This window comes from Neodiprion virginianus, chromosome 2, assembly GCF_021901495.1.
Source record: "Neodiprion virginianus isolate iyNeoVirg1 chromosome 2, iyNeoVirg1.1, whole genome shotgun sequence".
Lineage (NCBI taxonomy): Eukaryota > Metazoa > Arthropoda > Insecta > Hymenoptera > Diprionidae > Neodiprion > Neodiprion virginianus.
The window spans coordinates 39,274,490-39,298,727 of NC_060878.1; the positions used below are offsets into that span (position 1 = coordinate 39,274,490).

Sequence of the window (24,238 nt, forward strand, 5' to 3'; positions counted from 1 at the left end):
GGAATCTCGTTGGGCGAGATGCAGAGATGAGTATAATTTTCAAGGTTTCCCGATATGTAGAAGGACTTCTGCTTCTTCTGCTCATGCCTCTAATTCCTCATTGCGGGATTCCTCGGCAATCGCGTGATAGAAACCATATTGTGTAAAGTTGCCGCGGTTGCGATCGTGTCCGTATAAAAATACACTCGCCTTTGATACATCTACGATAATTTCGTTTACTTTTACGCGCGCACGTTTATCATTACGCGCGATCGGTTACAAGAAGTCGCATGGCGACTGTGAACACTCGTAGTTAATACCTGTTTTTGGAGTCATGGACTTATAAGAATATTAGACACTGACATTAAGATAATTACAGTAATTGCACGTCGTTGTAGTCAACTTTGTTGGACAAACTCGGAAGAGTTCGGAATTGTTTAACAATTTTTCGTATAATCTTTTGGAATTTCTCGTGAATTTTACTTGCTGAAAGTATTTTACTTAGAATTTTAAAGTTTCATAAATTCTGTAGAATTTATGCTATTCGAAATACTTACTCTCAGTCGCAGTTTTGGAATACTAGTTATTTATCATTGTCACTTTTTCACACTCCTAATTTTTCAACACTAAATAATACCGTTTCTAAACGTACAGTAGTCTTGTTCGTCAATATTACAACAATTCGTATAAAAATACTATGATCTCCTATTATTACAGAATTGATGATGACAATGCCTCGAGTATCCTTAAATTCGTACGTAATTACGGCTACGCAATAAAACAAACATTGATAATTCTTGAGAGGCCAAAAGTCTCTCCGTGTATAGAAACTTTATCGATCGCTTGACCTTTTGGTTAATAATATTGTTAGTGCATTATTCGATAGTAATTACACCGCCTCGATATTTACACGGCGAAATAATCACGTAATTCACGGTCGTTTCATTAACGCGCGTCTTTCCTTTCCAAGAAATCACTGGAATCATCGGCGTCGATACTCGGTCTCACATCATCGAACGTTACATCAAACCCGGGCACAGATGCGACCGTTGGTGAACCGCATAATTATCTCATTGCATATACGAATGACAAGTGATTCCACAGTGGCAAATGGGTGTAGCAAGCCAGAGATCAAGCACGAGGTGTAAATCTCTCGATCTAAATCGGCGGTATTCGAACTACGAGACGAGACAGAAAATTGTAAGCTGTGATTAATTTCGATGATTCGATCCCTTGGTTTCTTGTGGAAACGTATGGTGCATAATATCTCGCTATCCGCTCGTTTCGGGACTCGATATCTCGTCGTCAGGCGTACAACAGAAGTAAGGATCAGCAGCCGAGCTCGAAGTGTCATCCACCTATGACGATCATCGAGCATCGTGAGCACGAGATGAGTTATACAATCGTTGTGGAAGCCAGAATAAACAGCTCGAGGTGCAAGTACGCGTCATTGAATAGACGGTGAGGAGCCGGCAGAAGATCGAGAGATGCGTACGCTTATACATATGCATACGCACACGCACACACACGCACACACACACATATATATATACATACATATAACGCGGTCGTACGGAGAAGACCTTGTTGACCGTCACCGGCGATTAGCATATATCGTCGATCATCTATAGATATAAACAGTTGCAGCGGTACGGAAAACGGGCTGTACCTACCGGTGTAATCTTGGGTAACAGGATTCGTTTCGAGCAGAGTGTCAGTGGCTAGTGAGCCAGTCGGAACCTCGGCATCGAGAGAAGATCACGCGAAGACCGTCCGTCCGGAGCTTACGACCCCGTCATCGCCCATGCCGGCATTCATCTCGCGACACCGCGACTCCGTTGATCAACGCCGACGACAGCCTTTAAGTTCTTGGGGTATCGATTTTTGAACCTTAATCTCCTCTCTCCCCGGCGAGAGAACCGCGATCTGGGGCAAAGCACCCCACCTCAGGTGAACACCGCACTCCTGTCTCTCCCTGGCCACGCGCCGCGATCACCGAACATTTCACCTGGTCCGGGCCGACCGTCAGGGTTTACTACCGAGGCACCGGGACGCCGTGGGTTCAGTCGGAATCGTGCGCCGAAGAACAGTGGAGCGATTCCTCCCGACACCCTCGACGAGCTCGACGATCGTGCGCCCAGCGCAAATTGCATCGGTAAATCAGAGTTCAGGATTCAGAATTTCAATACCAGTATCGTTGGTCCTTGGTAGGCCCACCGCGATCCGACAAGGTGACGCTTTCGTCCCCGAAGCTTAACGCTAATTTTTTTATCATCGAACGCGTTCCGAGCTCGAAATCGGATCAGGAGTCGGAGGTGCGCCGACCACGATCCATCGATCATATCTTACGCTTCGCTGGGTATATTTCTGCGAATACTCGGTTCAAGTTGTGACGCACAGGAGGCTGATACCATCGGAAGTGAGGGTGAGGGAGCGACATGAGGTTGTCGATGCTGCTACCCCTTTTGGGGCTGCTCGCGCTTGGATACGCTGAAAGTAAGTCTGACCTGATTTTTCACCTTAAGCCGAGATTAAACGGGGCCAAGTGCCAAGAACGCGCGTGGTACAAACTATTCAGAGGAACGGGCTCGAGCAGCCAACAGCATAATTGAAGAAATTTAAATTTCACGCCACTTATTCCGGCGCTCCTGATCCAGTCGCCTGGCTGGGCTCGCCTCTCGGCTCGATCTCGGTCCGCTAATAGTAATCCAGTGATCTTACGATAGTTACTCATAATTCTAAGGTTAAGTTGCGCCATCGGCAACTGGAGCAGATGTCTTTACACAAGGACAGCTCCATCTACGTATCTCGTTAAATAAATTTCATTTACCTACGATCACCGTTCGGCCATCGGAGTTGTTTGACACGTCTCGGCACGAGGGAAATACTCGCCAGTCTCGTGAACCTATCGCGGAATCTTGATCCTTCCGCGTCTTTCGGGTGTCGCTTTCAGTCCCTCGATGAGAAGAAAAAGAAAATATTAATAAAAAAAAAAAAAAGAATGGAATCGATATCGAAGAATGGCTCGATTGTCACCACAAATCGTTACGCAATGCTTCGTTCTGTCGCACTGCTATTCGAATAAAGAACTCCTCGTGATCAGATTCTATTTCTCGTGCAAGTACAAAAACGATTCAGAAATATAATAGACTTTGAAAAAATTTTCCCCGATCGCGACATTCCTACATTTGCCTCTTCACGTTTTTTTTTTTTTTTTAATGTTGTCCAGTCGTTGAAAATTCGTCACAGGAATTTTCCGAATTTATAAAACGGACGAATCGTATAATTAATCGTGCCGTTTATTCTCTCTTATGTCCGTAAAACATGTCAACAGTTTTATTACTTTTCGGTAGTGTTGTAAAATAGAATTTTTCTCACATTTTCTCACTGAAACCACAGAAATAACTAGATAATCTTCGTCGTGAACAGGAATTTACGGAGATAATTGCATTAGTAGAAAATTCGAATAACATAGCTGCTGCATCAGCTGAAACTGGTACAATGACGCGATTATCCTGTTTGAGCAATGTAAAAGTTACATGAGTCATTTACCTCCGTATATGTGGAGATAATTGTTGTCTTAATCACGGAGTCTGATCTGGATCCAAGAAAGTTGATCGAGATAGAAGTACCCACTCCCTGCAGATACATTGACCGCTGACGCGTATGAATGGAATCATAGAGACAGATCAAGAAATGTAGCAGGCGTGCCGCATATGGGTCTAAACGTAAATTTCCTGGAGCCATTCATTTCCCTTTCTTTAAAACACTCAGCGCAGTTCACTTTCTACGGATGTTGTGCCGACAAGCCGCCACTTTTTTGTATTATCACTCGGCATCATTTCCCTCGACGATTACATGTTACACGTCGTCATCAGGTACGGATAAAAACTTGAACCGATTTGATAATCGCCGTGATTGCGTGCTCTGAATTTTTTGGCGAGTCGAAAATTAGTTTCCTGCAACAAAAAAAGAAAAAAGAAGAAGATTTTTCCAATTTATCACTGTACTCTTTACGATTGTTACGATTTTCGATGCGACGTCATTAAATCTTCATTATCTCGATCGGTTACCGAATCATCTAAGCTCCCGTATTGGTTATAATAATTGTGCCAAAGATAATTGCGGTTCGGATCGATGCTTCGGGCAAAATTCTAAACAATCAATTTTGGTCGGATTATAAACTTAGCTCTACTCGTTACCACAGATCGGAAATTACTCAGGAGAGAAAGTCATGCCCACAGTATACATTCTATATCAAACCACAATTGTTTCTCCGACGATTTAATCTTCGAAAATTAACCGCGACAGTTTCTCCTGACTCTTCTTACCTCCGCCAATTACAATACCTGAATTAACTCTTCCAGTATCAATTGAAATGTGGTCGGATTTTTTGGCGAAAAAATTCTAAATCGTCGAGTCAAATATTTTCGGGTATAAAATTAAACGGATAGAAGAGGAGAAGCAAAAATCCGTAACACGATTTTGTACAAATACTAGTCTCGTCTGGTCGCGAATACCTGACCATATTGGCCGGCAGACGTGAATCAGCGTCAGCTGTTTGTGAACTTTATCGAAGGCTAGTGAGACTGCTGAATTGATATTCTATGAACACAGGCAGCTCAGGTGTAATGATAGCTTGTTAACAGCAAAATTGGATGATGCGCGGATAATTTAAAGGCTCGCGATAATTGCTCTTCGACGATTGAACGATGGATATGATATATCGGTACGACCGGACTCCCGGCCTTTCTCGTTTATTTTTCATCAAGTTTTTTATTCATTCTTCTCATCCATCTTCCTGTGTTGCGTTGGCAAATTTTTTATTTTATCAAAAACAACAAATCTTTATGGCTCGTCTGTGTAAACGTCTCTTACAGGAGCCGTAATATCGAATGTTATAGCGGCGATGATCTCAACGCGGTTATTTCAGCTTTGCTCATCGTCGGAAGCATCGCTGCGCGATCAGAGTCGAGTGACTTGACTCCACTTGCGAATCTCTGTAAGCAAATGACGTGATGACCGTTCAATATTTCTCATTTAATCAAGGAATGTTGTTGCTGCTGGTGCACGTTAACTCGAAACCGTCGGTATAACATATTGTGCTACGGGCGATTAGTTTTTTTGTCCAATATTATTTCCCCTTCCCCCTTTCTTTCTTTCTTTCTTTCTTGCCGATTTGTCAACAGTAAATCAAAACTCCAGAATATTAAATACAAATGATTTGCATAAGCGTTCATCATCGAATCGGAATTTTATTAATCATAGGCTCAATCGCTGCAAAAACGCACGACGGACTTCTTCTAGATTGTTGAAGACGTATTAATCTCAAGCGATGAAAAAAACATGTGTATTGGTTTCTGCGTAATCGATTAATCGATGCTGCGGGTGTTTTCACCTTCGATTTGTTCGAACCAGAGAGAAAAATAAGAAGGGCAATAATGATGCCAATATTATTTAATATACGACGTTATTTAGTAACGCACCAATTAGCGTAATAGCTGTAACAACTTTTCAGACACTTTCGAACTGAAATTATCGTGAAATAATATGTCTATTAACCTGCATATTCCAGAATGCCCCAGGCAAAGAACATCGCCGGGAAAGGAAATCCTGTGTTACACGTCCAGCAACGACCCCGAAGAATTGGCAGACGTCATTTGCAAATGTACAACGCTCGTTCACCAGGGACATGAACTCCACAATCTCACAACCGCTGGTAAGCCTCGACTCGAATTTCGAAACTAATCACTGCGCGCACTTTTCACGTTTCACGATTAGAGATGATCGGAGGAAATGTGCATTTTAAGAGCTGCAAAAATGGTGGAACTTTATCGTTAAAGATACTCGCAACAATTTCACTTCGACGAGACAAATTCAAAATTTATGAAATCCGACGTGTAATATCGCTCAGAATTTCCATACAACCAATTATCGTTACTTTCATTTCACCGTGAAAATACATTACCAATAAACTTTCCCTATTCCCAATCGCATGTCCAATCCTTCGGAAAATTTCCCCATGAGTTTTCCCCCGATTGATAAGATCAACCACCATCGACACCGTATCTTTCAGACATTCGTATTTAGCTAAATTATACCGGTCATTAATTTCACCTTTAATCAGTGGAAACAGGGAAAGCGTGGAAGTTTCTTTGACGTATTTTGAATCGTTTAAGTACCTACCTATACTTACGGATGTGGTGTATTTTACTTTCGCCGGTGAGCGCAGTTTACGTTTTGCGTACATCTAATTAACGCGTCCTTATCAGTGCATTAGTAGTTAGAGATTGGTGAGGTGGAAATAGGAATTCAGACCGTTTTCACCGAGCAAATCAATTCAAGGGGAGAATCAAAAAATACTTTAACCGCCATTCTTTCAAGTTTTCTTATTCAGGAAACATTGGCCTTAGCACGCACATACTTTCTAAACCAAAAGTATGCTTCTGAAAAAGTGGCATTTACAGCCTTTTATTGATTCTCCTCGACAATTAGTAAGCCTGCGTCACTGGCTGTTGGAACAAAAAAGAAAATAAAAAAGTTTTGCATCGGCCGGGAATCGAACCCGGGCCGCCCGCGTGGCAGGCGAGCATTCTACCACTGAACCACCGATGCTTATGACTACATTTCTAGCGCGTTGTTTAAACTTGTATCAAATGGCCTAAAAAGCTGTAAAAAAATGTTGGTGATCTTCCAACTCCGGATTAGCATCAATTAGGACAGAGATTGATGAAAATTTCGCAATTGAGTGGAGATACGAAAAACCGCTTTAAGCGTGACTGCAATTTATAGTTGGTTAAAAACTTTTGGTTCTGCGAAAATGTAACAAGAAAAAATAGTATAAAAAAAAAAAAAAAGAAAAACGAAAACCGAAAAAACATTGCTAAACTCGAAACCGTTTTTCTCACAGTATAAAACAGGCGAAATTAGAATTGGTCAAGAACCTAAGCCAGTTCTGCACGTCCGGACCTTGGTTACGACGTTTCGTGAGAACCGTTAAGCCAACAAAGCTCAAGGTCGTTCAGTATTAGATTATCACGATTAACTCGTAAGTATTAACTACAGGCACGAGAATATGATCACGGACTTCCGTTGTCAAGGAAAAACAGGGCGTCGATTCATCGCGTGATACAAATTAGTACGAAATTATTTTGTCCGTACTTCATTCGCCAAGATTACTTCACAAGGCGTGGTTGTGTCATATTTTCGAGCAATCGGCAATCGGAACGTTGACATTTCACTTATTTTGAGTATCACTTGATAATTTAATTTCGGATATTTAGGTATTTTTTCTACGGCTCGAAAAGTAAACTCATAAGGATCGTTGAGAATTTCTCCACTTAGATATTAGTGCACTTTGATGCATTCAATTTTGCGATCATACCTGATTTCTGATTAAAGTGATTTCTAACTCTCGATGATTTTTACCCCTTATCGGGATTGATATGTTTCTGTTTTTCCCGACACAGGCAATTAATTATGAAGTCACTCCCATTCGCAGGGATTCTTATCGATGACGTAACGACGAGTGATATTCATTTCTCCAACAGGCGTGACATCGTCATGGCATCGATGTTCCTCCTTGATTCTGAAATAGGTGTAATAAAGATATTTTAAACGTAGACAGGGTCGCCTTACCGCAAAACACATTGTTGAAATTTTATTTCTCTACTCGGCAAGGATCTTCTCGACGAAGTCTGCATGTACAGTCTTCAACGGTCGAAAAATCATAAGTATGCATATTTATACATTTAAATATCACGCAAAGTGAACGTTTTTTATCGGTATACATGGAGACTCAGTCGAGGACGATAAAAGCGGCTCGAGCGAGACGAGCAAACACAGGTGGAACGGACAATTATTTACTCTTTCTTTTTGCGAGTCGTTCTTCAGCACATTGCATATCAGCTGCACTTGTCACATGCATAATTCTAGGCTCAAAATTGCACAAAGGTCCGAATCGACACTGAAACAACCGATCATTGATCGAAGATTTTTTACCTGGACAAAGTTAAATGGATTTTAATAACAATTTTGGCAAAATTGTCAGCAATTGAGAATTTCAAACGACAAAATATCGCAATATACGCGTACAACGAACCGCCAAGTACTCGAAAAGATTTCTCTATTAGTTTACGTAACGGTGAATCAAAGTCGTGTACCTTTCATCGATATATAATAATAATAACAACTGCGCAGAACAAACTCTCTTAATCGTCTATAGATATGAATATTCATATCGATCTTAGTTTTGATCTGAATTCTGATCACATCCGTTAGGCTGCGGTAACAGCACAGCTATATCACTTTCGTTTTCTCATTAATTTTGTTTACGGTGAAGCTGGAGCATTTGTTGGAATTTTTTATTTTCATTTTTTTTTTTTAATGTCGCCCGCTGCGTTGACAGTCCAGAATTAATTGACACGTTGCGACGGGATTTTCGACGATGACGTGAATTAGAAACGGAATTGAACCGCGTGTGGTTTCACAAAGAATTCCCCACTTGTTACACTTTCTCGACCAAGATTTTTTTTAGCTCCATAACTCTGCACGGAGATGGCTCGTTTGGCCTGATGTGTGACTAATTGGATGTTGATGAGGTTCTTCCTCGACACTCAGTATTCTGAGCTATGATTAATATTCGCAATGTCTTCAACCAAAAGCTTAAACGTTAATTACAAAGTAGACGCGTGTAGGAAGACGTTGATTCCGTATACGCGAAATTCAATTTATTTCGCAAAAAGAAAAACAAAAAAAAAAAAAACACTCACACTTCCTCGCTCTTAAGCTAAGTCTCCAGGTTATCAACATTTCCTACTAACATTGCAAAAAGTACACAATTCAATTTGGAAGGCAGTGAAAGCTGTACATAAGATGTACCAAAAACGGAATTCGCCCACGTCGAAGGTTTCGCATTGTAGGTTCTCAAGACGTTTGCGCTCGTTAATTACCTGCATGCGGATGCCGCATCGTCGTTGAAAAGTTTCGTTTATGATTGTCTATACGATGTGCTTGTATGTCAAGCGGATTGACCCCTGAAAAAACGAGAACGAAAGTTACAAACGAATAAAAACGACATTCGTCTGAACGACAATTCAAATATTGCGGTATAGAAATTCGTACATGTGTGCAGATACAGCCACGTGTGGAATCGGCGCTCGGTTGTGGATGCAGATAAATCCGCACCTACGTATCAATGTATTTATATACATATGTATATATATATATATATATGTCTACGTATTGCGGATATATGCGTGCCTGCACGGAGACTCGTGGGTGGCGTGTATCAATTTCGCAACCTGCACTCGTCGTCGGCTACTTAAGAATCGTGACCTCGTCCGGTTTGAAATCGGCGTGTGTCTTGATTTGGGTCAGTCAGGGCATTTATGGACCTAGATATGAAATATCGATGATAAAGTTGGCTCGTTATTCAACGTCTCATTCGCGAACACCCGTCGACACCCGATCAAAATCAGCTCCCACGTAAGGCAATCCGTAACTAATTTCCCCGGTCCAAATATCTTCGAGGCGATTGCACAAATCCGTTTCAAACGTTGGAGGTTCCAACTTTTCATCGAGTCTGCTGCGCGTGTTATACCAAAGGGGCCAGCCTAGGTCAACCAGCTCCGGTGATCGACTCGATACATCACTTTCATCTTCGGTAATAACACGCTATCCAAAAGCTCTTTGTATTCAATCGATTTACCCTTGTGACTTTCGATATAAAATCCGAAGTAGAGTTGGAGGCTGGTAAAATAGAAACAATAGTTCTAGAATATCCTGGTTCAAATTGTGATTACAGCGGATGAAACAAGCAAGAGAAGGGCAGAAAAAAAGCCGGTACAGAATTCTATATCCGTAAATTTTTCGTGAGTGAGATTGTTTTTTTTACCTGAATTAAATCGAAAAAAAGAAGAACAGAAAAATAGAATGCTAGAAAAAAAAACAACCAAGGACGTGAATTACTGTGAGAAAAACAAATGTCAAACAGAGGCGTAAAAATGATTATAATAAATATATAAAACCGAGAGTTTGACGGCACGATTTTAATCTCGGTGTGTCGGATACCTATTAAAAAACACGTCTCAACAGTATTCTAAATTCTAAATCTCTTAATCGACAGATGAAGTCGTCCTTGCCCGAAGCAGCCGGGCACAGGCACAAATTTCCGAGCATCATCACGTCAGGCTGTACGTAATATGCAGAAGGAAAAGAATCAAAAACAAAAAGAAAAAAGACGAATTTATGTATTGCATGCGTACGTTATTTCTCTTCACAACACTGTCATGATAGCTGTACGCTTTTTATCATCTCAACAATTAACTTTTTTCTCATACGTTTGTTACAAACGATTGGGAATGTAAATTTAAAAAAAGTAAAAAAAGAAACAACAAAAACCACACAGTCAGCTCGTTGTTGTTTCCGATAAGCAACAGATTATAGAGCTGAACCAGGTATTCGGAAATTAAAATTCTACAAAATGAGAGGCGTAAAAAACAAATAATAAGAATAACAGTTATCGTCACGCTAGTTAATTTCTCGTTTAGGATTCACACGCATTGTGCAGAGCAAAATACCTTGTACATACCTGCCCACATCACACACGCATAACGAGCCTACAAAACAAATGACCGAGCGTTTATGTTTCAATTAACGAAAGCGAATACCTACTTACTTCGCAAGATCTCACGTGCACATAGTCGTATTGAAAATTAAAAATTACTGTGCGCGTTTTGCGCGTTAAACACGGATGAATGAACGTGGCACGCAATTCGCGCATCGTATAGTATACTGTACGATATTACAGGTTGGATCTACATATTATTCTGTTATACATAATCGTGTTGCACGAGTAAAATAACAGCGTGTTCAATTGCATTCTTCAGTAACGAGCCGACGATATTGCAGCAGTTTGTCCAGTTTTCATTCTTACTGGTTGATTTTTCGTTCACTATGTATACATCACGATAACTGTACCTTGGTTACAGATATACGTAGGTATAAGAGGTACAAGGCTGTACGCATACCTGTAACGATTATTAGAGGCGCCTGTATTCCTGCACGCACGATAATTGTACACACGTCAAAAATTGACGGGAGCGTATATTATCTAACGCCTGGTCTTGACTTCGTTACCTAAACTTGAATTTAGATAGTATCTTTAGATAAGGCGTTAAATATGTGTACGCGTTCGGTTGGGGCGGAGCCAATTACGGGCCGTGTCAGAATGCCGAATGAATAATCAATCCGCCGTACCTGTATTATCACACATTCGAAACGGACAAGTGCGTAACCTGCAGTTTTTAACGCCATGTTTCAGGGATTGAGGAGCTCCAGAAGGTCCTCAAGGAGTCGAATCCTGTTCTCCAGTTCGTCATATCCGTGACGGACCCGCAACGCTCTCTCAGGACGTCCGCAACGACGCGCCAGGCGGCGTCGGGACGCCTCGCCAATATTCTGTCACAGGTAATTATCGACAAGTTGACATATTGACAGGACCAGCTAAGGTGAAAGAAGTGTGTAAAAAAGCAAGATAAAGGAACAACCAAAAAAAAAAAAGGAGAACCAACAGAAAACAAGAAGAACATGAAGAATTATAATGTGACGATCGTACGAGCTTGCCACAAAATTCCCTCGCAATTAATCGGTCGACGACCCGGTCCGCGTGTCATAGCTGAAAATAATACGTGCGAAAAAACGAACGCGGACCAACGAAATCGGGATCCTGTATACTTTTAAGTTCAATTCGCATACGTGAAGATTTTTTTGCGCCAAGCAAATTGCTCGCGTCATGTTTTTATACCCGGGTGCACGTATAGGCACAAGCGGGCATGTGTAACGGTAGAAAACCGAAAGCGTGGTTTGATTAGTATCGATTGAAAGGAACGACGTTAGCCCTGCGGAGATGGTATAGCTCTGGCCGCAGCAGAAGAGATTGGTGCTCGGATAGCGCGGGGGCTCGAGGGAATGAAAATGAAAGTCAACCTGCGGTCAGCGCTCCGAAGCACGCGAGAGAATGGTCCAGTTTTTGCTTTCTTTGAGGAACTCGAAGAGAAGCTTGTACGTGCATTTAACTAGGAGGTGTACGTAGTTAACGGTACTTCCGCCGGACGTTTAACGCCACGGTATCCTGAACGCGTGCTCATCGAACTGTCTCGCGATTTCTCACGTCAAGCTTGACGGACACAGATGCGTAAAGATTCATGGCTGACCGATGAACCAAAATTTATAAACATTTTTACGGGGTTCGAATGAGTGTTTTTTGTCACATGTTCAGGTGGACGGAGTCGAACTCGACATGACTGCCGGGTCCAAGGAACGTCTGACCCACTTCGTCAAGGGACTTAAGGACGAGATGACCAGGAAATCCAACGAGAAGAGGATATTGTTGGCGCTTCCAACGAAACCGGAGGAGCTTGCGAAGCAGTACGATATTAAGGCCTTGGCAAAGTAAGAACACGCGTTTTATCATAGTTGAATATTAATGCCCCGCAATGTCATTGATCATTGACCTTTGATCCCGTATAATGACCACTCTCCGCCATGTAATCACTCGACGCTCCAACTCCAGCTCGATCAAATGCAAATTGATCCACATTTTGAATAAATAAGATATCATATGTACTTGTAACCAAATTTCTGATCATCGATCAAATGAATTAAGGAAGATTTTCAGCATACGCACCACGAGTTGATCTTATACAATCTATTGGTATTGGTAACTTGTTAGCATGTTATTGGTCTTAGCTTGTCGTTCTATTCACTATTCCATTTCTACCTTGACGAACGAACAATACTTGCTACACCCCACGTCGAGATTGCATGTCATTTTGAATACCTCGCAGCGTGCAATCTACGAGCCAAAAGTAAGAGGTGTTTGAACACCCAGAACTGCCCGCGGCGTCTGGACCCCATGCAAAGTCACAATTACATCAAAGTTAAGCGTGGCCGGCTGGCCCGGGATTGATGGGGTCGTACCGCTAGCAGCGGAAACCTAACGAAGACAAATATCATGGTTACGCATGAATCTGACAGTTGCAAAAACCTCGTCTTCTCTCCACGTGGCACCGTAATTACGTGGACACGTGTTGACGCTACGCTTTTTTACTTTTCGTAATTGCTTGAAGAGCAACGAATATTTTCAATTCAAGGATCGCTTTTTTCGTGCAAAAAATAACCATCAAATGTTACTAAATCAAGATTAAAACTGTGATGGAGTATGTAATCACTTCTAGAACGGAGTTCTCAGACTGTACAGACACTCTGGATAATCCACATAAACTACGAAATCATGTTTTATATTACTTATTGGCGAGCGTGAGAAGTTGACGAGAATTGCCAATTAACCAGTGGGTTTGACATTGTGAAATTTAATTCTTAATTCAGTCATATTGACACGTGATCGAAAGTAAGAGTTATATCAATTGTACACTCGTTGGCATGCCTAAATCGATGAATCAAATCGTCTTCACATGAATTCTCGATATTCTGGCAATGTGCACGTAGACGCAATAACACAACAAGTGAATACGAAAGTAAAACATGGCTGCGCAAAATACCTTCGAGCACATCTCCAATTCCATCCTGCTGATCATCCCGTGTAGAAGTTGAGGCAGCATCCTTTAGAGCAAAAATGGCAAGGATCGCATTTCCAGTTACGCATCTAGCTCAAGGATAGAAAGATGAGACTCTTTGCCACATCATGATGTTAATTAGAACTCAAACCACGTACGAAGAAACGTGAAACCATAATTATCGAAATTTATACTGAATTCGTGGCGTAACCGCGTAACAGAAAGGAAACAGTTTTCACTTACAAGGGCTTGTCGACTCGTTTGAGAAAAATATCAGTAATTGATGGTAGTGACAAGCAAAGGGTTTTTGCATTTTATAATTTTTTCCTTTTGCTTTGTTATCCCACAGATACGTTGATCTCTTCACTATGTCGACCAACTACCTCTTCGACGAAACTGAATCGTCCAACACCTTCCACCCTTCTCGACTCATGGGTATCTTCGATATGCTCAACACCGATAGCTTGGTCGATCTGGCCAGCGGTTTGGGAGTGCCGAAAAAGAAGTTGCTCATTTCTGTACCAGCTAGCGCCTACAAATTCACCCTGAAAACGAAGGACAAGACAATTCCAGGATCACCGACTGAAGAAAAAGAGCCAACGGTCATCAGCCAGAAAGAGGTAGAAACGAAGATGTTGAAATGGGTTTTACAGTTTTTTTCACACACATGTATCATCGGCCAGGAAGTTGGTTACCTCACCTTTACTACCGATTCGTTCCATTCCCACGCACCTCTCACTATCAGTTTGCAGAAATTTTAATCAATGGGAACAGAAGCCGTTCTACTATTTTTTTTTCTCACTTTTTTACTCGTGAGTAGGTGGATGCTTAAATGCAGCAATACGTCTTGGTCAATTGACCAAGGCTCAATGTACACGCGCATATAGGAATAGTAGCGAGTCAACTTTTGCAAAGTGTGTCGAACGTATTCCGCGTGCGGCATGCGTCGTGGTCCATGAACTCGGCACAGTTTTGTGCCGGTGTACGGTTCTAGTGTATACTCCGAGTGTCTGTTTCTTTTTTCTTCCTTTTTTTTCATCTCTTTGAATCTTTTTCTTTCCTTTTCTAGGGATTGAGATGAATTGAAGGCGGTCAGACCGCGTGGTCTTCAGCATCCGCACGTGCCGCATTTAATGACGTGATTAATAATATTTCCTAATTGACTTCTGTCTTGATTCTTAGCTCTGCGATTTGATGAGCGCGGGTGAATGGACCGTCGAAAGGGACACGGACCTGACCGCCCCTTACGCTTTCAAGGATTCCACGTGGATCGCCTTCGAGGACAAGACCTCGGTCGGAATAAAGGTCTGTTTTAATTTCGGAGTATAGAATGCAGCGATCGTTTTTACGTTCTCTAGGTATTAACCGTGGGAATTCCTCATTTTCAGGGCAAGTACGTCTTGCTACGGGAACTTGCTGGTCTGGGAATTCACGACGTCGAGAATGATCAGAAGAACAACTGTGGTAAGCCGATTACCTACGAGGTTTACCATTCCTTTACGGACATGAAAAGAAAGACACGTGGCGCAGTCTTGGCTTCGCTGGAGAATGACATCCATGTGAGTAATAATTGGCGATCAATCGTATCAAATCATGAATGAACTTACGATCAGTGCAAGCGACAGAATTCCATTCATGAGTATATTTTCAATCGCCCTTGATCGTTTGCTGCACCGTTATCAGAAACCAGTAATCCTAGCAGTATAAACGAACTTACTCTCAGTAAAAGCGATAGAATTCCACCTATGAGTAAATCTTCAGTCGCGCTTGATCGTTTGCTGCATAGTTACCACAGACCAGTAATACTAGCAGTGTTGAGGTCTCGCTAACTTACCGACCGTCTTACCTTCACTTGGTCTACTGCGAATTTACTTGAAACTGTTTTGTCGGGTTATTCAATGCGAGAACGGTCTCTACTTCTAGGTTTGCCGATAGTAATCAAACGGTTTGTCAAAATTTGAATTTTCTACAAGAGTACCGTGGTTGCAGATATGAGTAGCCAATTCGAAAAATTATCGCACGCCGGAATGCAACTATTTCTTATCTAGATCAAAGGTTAAACGTATGGTGTACCTTGGATTTCGATTTTCAGCATATGGAAATCCCCACATCGAGGCACGTCAAGTCCTCCGGATACAGGATCGTCAGAGTAGTCGATACGGCTGGTGCAATCCATGCGATCCGTGAGAACACGCAAACCGAGTTCATATGTACCAGACAAGGATATTTTGTGCATCCGAAGAGTTGTAACAGGTAAACTGTCTTAAAATAAATAAGAAATAAAGAATAAAAGACGTACTCAAAGCACACCGACTAAACACTGATTTTATTTTTATCACTCACGTCGATAGATTCTACCGTTGCGTCAAGTTCGATCAGGGAGTCGACGACTTCTCCGTTTTCGAATTTGACTGCCCAGCTGGTTTGGCATTCGACGAACGTACCGAGGTCTGCGTCTGGCCTGGATCTCTGACTGAAGGATCACCCTGTCCAGGAAGTAGTGAGATTGCCCCAGTTCCTCGCGCTAGGTTCCAGTGTCCTGAACGTGACGGTTACTATGCTGACCCTCAGAACTGCAGATGGTTCTTCGCCTGCTTTGACTTAGGTGCGTGGCTGTAACCAAGAACCATTGCATCGGGTTAAAATGTAACTCATTTAACCAGATCGATTACCGTGTCTTTTACAGGTGAACCAGAACCGATGGCATACGAATTCCGCTGTCCCTTCGGCCTGGTGTTCGACGAACAGAAACTGATCTGCGAATGGCCATGGCTTGTACCTGGCTGTGGGTCATCAGGATACTCGAGGACAGAGTATGGGGGAGGAGAATATGGTATTAGGCAGCAAGGACACGGAGCAGGATATGGACAGGGTTCGGGTAACGGAGATGCGGGCTATGGAGATTATTCTGGTACTGGCATAGGCGGAGGTGGACAGTATGGATCAGAGTTTGACGGTCCCCTATACAAAGGATCTAATCCCAGTGAATCGAGGTATTCCGAAACTGGATCTGGCCAATACGATGGGGCAAATAGAGAGCTTAAGTATCCCGGGGATGGAGGCTTTAGGGGGCAGGGTTATTCAGGACAAGGAGCTGATGGATCAGGATACTCTGGTGCGGAGGGTGCAGGAGGTGAAGGAGGCATAGGAGGTGTGGGAGGCGTGGGAGGCGTAGGAGGTGTGGGAGGCGTGGGAGGCGTAGGAGGCGTGGGAGGCCCTGGAGGCAGAGGAGGTATAGGAGGTAAAGGAGGTGTTGGAGGCGTAGGAGGTGCAGGAGGCAGAGGAGGCATAGGAGGTAAAGGAGGTGTTGGAGGCGTAGGAGGTGCAGGAGGAGCCGGAAATGACGGAGGTTCAGGAGCAGGATCAAAATATTTTGGTGCGGGAGGAGCTGGATATGGATATTCTGGAGCAGGAAATGCCGGAGGAGCTGGATCTAGATACTCTGGAGCAGGAGGCGTGGGATCTCAGTATTCTGGTGCAGGAGGAGCGGGATCTGGATATTCTACAGCAGGAAGTACCGGCGCAGCTGGATCAAGATACTCCGGAGGAGCAGGCCTTCGATCTCAATATGCTGGCGCAGCAGGATCTGGATCTGAATATTCTGGAGCAGGAGGCGGTGAATCCCAGTATTCAGGCGCAGGAGGAGCATCTCAATATTTTGGAGTAGGAGGTGAAGGATCTGGAATATATGGAGCAGGAGGTGCTGGATCGAAGTATTCAAGTTCAGGAGCAAGCTCTGGCTACTCTGGTACTGGAGGCGCGGGACTCGGACATTCTGGTGCGGAAGGAGTGGAATCTGGATATTCTGGAGAAGATGGTGCTGGATCTAAATACTCTGGAGCGGGAAGTACTGGCACTGGATCTTCAGGAGTTGCAGGTTCTGAACACTCTGATGCAGGATCTAAATATTCTGGTGCCGGAGATATAGGGTCTAAATATACTGGCATTGGAGCAGGTGGATATTCTGTTTCTGGAGGTAAATACTCTGGTGCAGGAGGAGCAGGATCTAGCTACTCTGGAGTAGGAGGTATCGGTTCTAAATATTCAGGCGCGGGAGGTGCAGGATCTGTATATTCCGGTGCAGGAGAAGCAGGATCTGGGCATGCTGTAGCAGGAGGTGTTGAATTTGGATCTAAATATTCTGGTGCAGGATATGGACATTCCGAAACTGAAGATGCAGGATCTGAATACTCTGGTACCGGAGGTGAAGGATCTCAATATTTTGGAGTGGGTAGTACAGGATCTAGATACTCTGGCACTGGAAACGTAGGCTCAGAATACTCCGGTGCAGGAGGTATAGGATCTCAATATTCTGGAGCAGGTAGTACAGGATCTGCATACTCTGGCGTAGGACGTACAGGATCCAAGTATTCTGGTTCAGGCAGTGCAGGGTCTATACATTCGGGATCAGATGGAAGCGCGTATTCCGGATCCGTAGGTGATGGATCAAAATACGCGGGTGCAAACGGTGGATCCTCGATATTGGGAACTGACGTATCCGGCCAAGGTAAGATCATCACTCATTACGGGCACAAAAAATATGCTTCTAATCCAAGATAAGGGTTTCAAATTAATATATTGGAAATGCTGTTTCAGGGAGGTACACAGGAAGCACATACACCGGGTACACGGGATCAGGTTCAACCAGCTCATCAGATTCTGGAATCTCATCTGGCTCTGGATATAGCGGAGCTGACAGCAGCGGATCAGGATACTCGGAAGCTGGTGGATTTGGTACGAAATACTCTGGATCAACCGGAAGTGGATCTGACCACGGCGTGTACCCTGGTGAAGGCGTTTCAACCGTGACATATGGGGGATCCAGAAAACCTGGAGTCGTAATACAGCCGGTGCCTATTGGGCAGAGACCCGGTTCTTCAATTTACCAAACCGGAACAACGGGAAGCGGATACGTTTCGACCGTCGGACAGACCGCGAGCATTGCTGGAAATAGCGGCTACAACGGGTTCAGTTCTTCTACCAAATATGGAGGGTCTGGCAAAGACGGACTCTCCGTTTCTGTTCAGACGGGAGGATCCGGTTATGGTAGTTCTTCGGGAGCAGCTGGAGATTACTCTGGAGACCATGGCAGCAGCAGCGGTTCCGATGAACAGGACGTAGTCAACGGCGGAATAAGTTCAGGTTCGGTGTTCTTGACCAAGACTAGTGGAAGTGGAGCCAGTGAATATGCTGGGCAACAAAACGTGGGGTACACCTCGTCGGGACAGAGTGACTTCGACGCACAAGATGTGGTGAACGGAGGACATAATTCAGGTTCTATTGTAGTGAGTGGGGCAACCGGAAGCGGAGCTGGCGGCTACACCGGTCAAGGAATCAACTCCGGTTCAGTTGTTGTCACCGGAAGTACAGGAAGCGGGTACACCAGCAGACCCATAACCGGAAACGCGTTCACCAGTGTCTCGAGCTCTGGAAGTGGGTACTCCACCCCTCTGACAACTCTCAATCCAGCCTACAGTGTCTTCGGTACCAGAAAGCCGGTAACACCAGCGCAAGAAATTTTCTTGCAAGCTGTGACCCCTGGATACTCGGTCACAGGTTCCGGCATTAAGACAAGCGTAACGTACGGTTCATCTTCTGGATCGAAGGGTGCAGGTGGCATCGTAACAGGATCAGGTTATACTGGCGGAGTAACCGGAAGCGGCAATTTCCTCGTCAACGAAGCGAACACTGAATACCATGGCGTGGGTTACGAAGGTGACCACGTTACCGGTATCAGTGGAGGTACGTCAAGCAACCATGGAAGTAGCGGATACGTGGATACTGGCTCATCCAGTACGGTCAGCGAGGTTGGCAAGGGAGGAATTTTCACTGGAACAACGACGTACCATGGCAAGGGAGGAAGCTCGAGCAGCCATTTGTCCACCAAGACTTCCAACACCAATGGAAATGGTATTCGAGGTGGTTTCGTCACGAGTGACGTGCATGCAGGAACAATTCTATCTCACGACGGCTCTTCGGGCACTGTCATTTCCGGCAACGAAGATGAGGGTTCGGCTTACGTAGGATCCAGCACGCCTGGATACGTCGAGACCAATTCTGTGACTCCAGGATATGTCATCAATGGAGTAACGAAGACCGTTTATGGTCAGAGCACGCCTGGAACATTCATCACGGGAACAGCCGCACCTGGAGTTATTTATCAAAGTAATGCCGGTCCTAGTTCTTACGTTGAAGGGCAGACCTATAAGGGAGCCGGCGCCCGCGGCTCTACAGTGAATGTTGCTGGTGTCAGAGGATCGACCACATACTATGGCAACACTGGTGCCTCTCCAGGCAACAAGGGTGGAGCCTTCAGCGTTAACGGGGGCGTAAGTTCCAGTCAAGATAGTGGTTACAAGACGAACGAATACCATGATAACGGAGGACGCGGAAGCGTGACATACAACAACGGCTACACGACTACAAAGTTCACCGAAAAAGAGCTCCAAGATCGTTATCCTACTTACGCTTCTTTGCCAGACACTATCGTCTCAGGCGGAAGAATAGAGGGAAGTAGAGGCGTAGTCCTGGGAAATACTATAGCCGGATATGACGGGCACACAAGCCAGCAATTCACGAAGACTGGACCGACCAAGACTGGTATCACGACCGCTCAAATTGGCGGCACTGGATCGTACGTTACCAACACAGGATACCGTCGACCTACGCCATCACCAACCCACCAGAACATAGGCAGCCAAGCCTTCGCAACGGGTCAGGGATCGAGCAAGGGGTACTCCACCAGTGGTGGTTCGATCGGAAGTGACGTTAATGGTCTCGCATACGTCACGTCGACCGTCGCACCGGACGTGAGTCACATCGACACATCCAAGATCAATCTTGGCCCTGCATCAACGGGTGGATCATCTGGCTACCGCTACACCAAGCCATCGGTACAGTTTGTCACTGGAAGCGTAACATCCTCGACTCCAACTCCGTTCTCCGTAACCTACCAGGAGCCCGTTGCTCCTCTTACCGTCACGACACCAGCCTCTCCACACTTGAACGTCGAAGTGTACAACACTCCGTCCGTCGTCACGTCGGCACCAATCACGGCCGCCCCAGCCGTCGTCAACACTTACAGCTACAGACGGCCTTCCAGTGGATACAAGCAACCTTCGTATCAGACCACAGGTTCCTCAACTGGAAACTCTGCCTCCGGTGGCTACAAATACAGACGACCAACTCAAACTCCTGTTTATCAGGGTTCTGTCGAAGGTGACCAGCAGCTATTCACTGTAAGCTCGACCCCAGCCCCGATCGCTTTCGCTACGAGACCAGCGGACGTCTACAAAACGACTCTCTTCGAGGCAGCCAAGCTACCCGCTGCAGTTTCCAGTCTCGCACCAGTCTTCGACAACGGATATAAGACCGTCGTTTCGTCGACAGTTGCTCCGGTCGCTGTCACGACCGGTCAGTACTTCTACAAGGACAGCAGATTTGAAACAAGTTCAGCTGTAAGCGGTCTGACGTCCGACAAATTTGACATCGACAACCAGCAGCCTGGTACAGTGTTTCAGAAAATACCCTTCGGCTCGACACCCACTCCCAACACCGAGGACGGCTACACTTACGAAAAACCAACGAATCAGCTCAGCTACAATTCTCCAAGCACCGTCACTCCTTCAGTGACCATTCATCAGCAACCAAAATACAACATCGGAGGTCAACAGGTGAGTCGAATCCATTGTTTTGGGGTGATTGTCGATCGAATACTATTCACGAATTTCAGATTTCTAAAACAGTTTCCCTTTCACTTAGGTTAAATACGCTACGGTCAGCACACCTGCTCCAGACTTTGATGGCTCGTACCAAAGACCGTCTATCCCTGCCCGTCCAGCTGCGAAGCGACCGACTTACCAGAAAGAATTCGGCTCCGTGTCCACGTCCTTCTCCTCTGCAGGAGCGCAAGGTTACCAATACTCGAAGCCAGCGGTGAAATTCGTCTCTTCGACCGCAAGTCCCGACTATACAGGTAGCCGTGGTGGCTCTCCGACTAATTTAGATATCCCACAAGACGAGGTCAAGAAACTGATCGGCAACTATGAACGCGGTAGCGTCAAGTACACTTCGAATTCATACGGTGACGAGAGCATCGGAAGTGTCGACAACTCAGGAGCTTTCGGCTACAAGGACTTCGGCAAGAGGCCGAGCGTCACCCCGACAGTCTTCGTATCCTCAACGGCGTCGCCCTCCTACGAACCAACGACTCCGGACTCTAATATTCGCTCAAATGCCTACGGCAGGTACTCTTCGAGCAGAGTGAGCGGTTCATCCGGTTACAGAGGTGCAGGCTACTACTCTTCGCAAGCTCCATCGTACGAAATCTCAACGGTGCAGACACCGACGAAAGAAGGAAAGGGCAAAGTGATCGTGAAATTGAGTGACCTGCACCCTCTTCTGCTGGGAAAACTCGGCGCTCAATGTACCTGCAGGTCGGATCCGTTCGAGACGCTTCGTGGTCCAGGCGCCAAATCCATCCTGATAAAATCCAACAAGGGAAAGATTGACTTGTCGAAGTACGACGAATCCGACGTTTACGTAGACCTTGAAGCCGATCGCGAACCCGGCCAATCCGTCGGTTATTACAGATCCCCGACTCCAGGACCCTCCGCATCGTCCTTAAGGACTCCAGCGACCGCCATCTTCGGCGTAACAACTCCGGCGCCTCCGCAGGTCTTCAGGTCTCGCGGCAAGCCGTCTACCGCCTACCTTCCGGCTGTTTCGACCCCCTCAACGATCGGTGGTTCTTCCGGTCCGGTAATAGTTGTTCCTGATGACGGGGGCCTCGGAAGCCCGTCGGACATCGCTGATACCCAATTCGTCGCCGCTCCAGAAGGCTTCGTTAAGGAAGGTGCTCCCGTAGGTCGCACTGCAGGAGTTAGAAGGAAGAGTGGAAGGACTTCCGGAAGCGCCGGAGCGATCGGAAATGCTATCGGCGGCGCAGGCGCCGCGTTCGATCGGTACGGACCAGGCGGATGGCGAAACGACGACGAGACTCTTCAGGGCGGCTCGGACTGCGCCAGAGCCGGACTTTTCCGCCATCCGAAGTACTGCAACAAGTTCTACGCCTGCCACTACGACGAGTGGAAGCAGAAATTCACACTCCACGTCTTCAACTGCCCGGTTCACCTCAGCTTCGACAGCACCGCCGGTGCTTGCAACTGGCCCACCACGGGACCTGCTTGCCAAGACGACAATCTTCTCGTTTAAGAAATCCCCCATTACGGTGATTACAAGAGCCGCTTTTGCGCGGTTCGTTATACCCCAAGATCCAAGGTTCAGCTTAGAATTCGATTTACGTAGTGAAAGGTTTCGCGGCTTGAAGATTTTTCGCAAAATTATTCATCGCAGTATCGAGATCAAAGTCATGCTTGGTACCGTTTTACAGCTTGTAACTTTCATTGTGTAAACGAGAAAACGAACGTTGTGAATTACTGTCTCTCTTTTTATACACTTCTTCGGAGTCCCGTTCTCTACAACCGCAGCACTAAATATTCCGCGACAATTCAAACCAGACACGGTGACAGCGAGCGAACACGTCCAACGTTCCGTGGGTGAAAGTAGCTCGCAATTATCGGCTGGAACGCCGCGTAGCTATAACAGCGAAAAAGTTGAACCTTGTATTTAACGTGTATACTGAATAACATTTATATATAATATATAAATATATAGGCGTATCGTATAGGTATACATATAATATACACGAAGAAATCTGTATGCTTATATAGAGCAGTGTAAATATTTTACGTTTCTACGTTAATTTCTTCTGAATTTGTATATATTGGGACATGCGTATTTTTTGGACAAAAAGAAAAAAGAGACACAAGAGAGATATGAAAAAGTAATAAGACTTGTCCCGCGATTGTCGAGTGATGTACGGCGCTACAGTGATCTGGTGCAAAATTTGTATATATATATAGAAGAAGAAAAAACTTGTTTGAGTTGCATCGAAGGTTCAGTAATATTTCTGTTTCTTCTGTTCGGAGATTCATGAAACATCGTTGAAATACTCATAATTGAAAGAGTGATAATTGTTTGTTTGTTTTTTAATCTATCGCTTTGATATTCTCATTTTCTCGCATAATTTTCCGCCTTCTGGATGGTCATTTGCTGATATGTATCGATTGTCCAAAATTGGATTAATCGCTCGTCTGATTTTTTATCTCTCTAATCCTAACGATCATTTCGAATTTTTTATTCGCAGGATTATTTTTTATCGTTTTTATAAATGTAGCTGAATTTTTATTCCTTCTTCACGATATGTTTAACGAAATCCTTTTCTCTTATACCTATTATATTACGTATACTCTCTGATAATAATTTATTTATGCTTTTCATTAGCGAGTAAGGAAATTCAGTATAACACAAAGTTATGAAAAGATTTATAAATGCATCAAAACATTAAATTAACGTTTTGATGAACATATAATAGTTATCAAACCAATAAGTATAAACGTTATAAGACAACTCGACAGATAATTCACGTCCAGCTTATAACGAGAGTATTGCACGTTTGGTAATACTGAAGAAATATTCTTTTTTCTCGTCTGTATTTTTTTTTTTTTTTTGTGTTTTTCTACAACCGCTGTTGAATCGCGCTTATAATATAATTACCGTGCCATTACTTTACGGTTACTTCTTACATAATAATATTTTACTGAATAAAGAATATAAATTAA

At 44.4% G+C, this 24,238-nt stretch overlaps 1 protein-coding gene, 1 long non-coding RNA gene and 1 other non-coding gene across 3 annotated transcripts; 1 reads left to right on the forward strand and 2 right to left on the reverse strand.

Annotated features, from left to right (window-relative positions):
• Nucleotides 1–1,664: 1,664 nt before the first annotated feature.
• LOC124297824 (mucin-19-like) lies at nucleotides 1,665–24,238 on the forward strand. The gene is made up of 12 exons (XM_046749144.1): nucleotides 1,665–2,475; nucleotides 5,555–5,698; nucleotides 11,303–11,448; nucleotides 12,260–12,432; nucleotides 13,906–14,176; nucleotides 14,739–14,861; nucleotides 14,945–15,115; nucleotides 15,649–15,809; nucleotides 15,908–16,161; nucleotides 16,243–18,063; nucleotides 18,153–21,229; nucleotides 21,318–24,238. Exons 1-12 carry the CDS (start codon nucleotides 2,418–2,420, stop codon nucleotides 22,767–22,769), a joined length of 7,851 nt encoding a protein of 2,616 aa, XP_046605100.1. The 5' UTR covers nucleotides 1,665–2,417; the 3' UTR covers nucleotides 22,770–24,238.
• On the reverse strand, nucleotides 6,524–6,594 carry Trnag-gcc (transfer RNA glycine (anticodon GCC)). Its single transcript has one exon. It is a non-coding gene; the product is annotated as a tRNA-Gly (tRNA).
• Nucleotides 8,521–9,388, reverse strand: LOC124299236 (uncharacterized). The gene is made up of 2 exons (XR_006906965.1): nucleotides 9,103–9,388; nucleotides 8,521–9,014 (listed from the first exon to the last, which is right to left on the reverse strand). It is a non-coding gene; the product is annotated as an uncharacterized LOC124299236 (long non-coding RNA).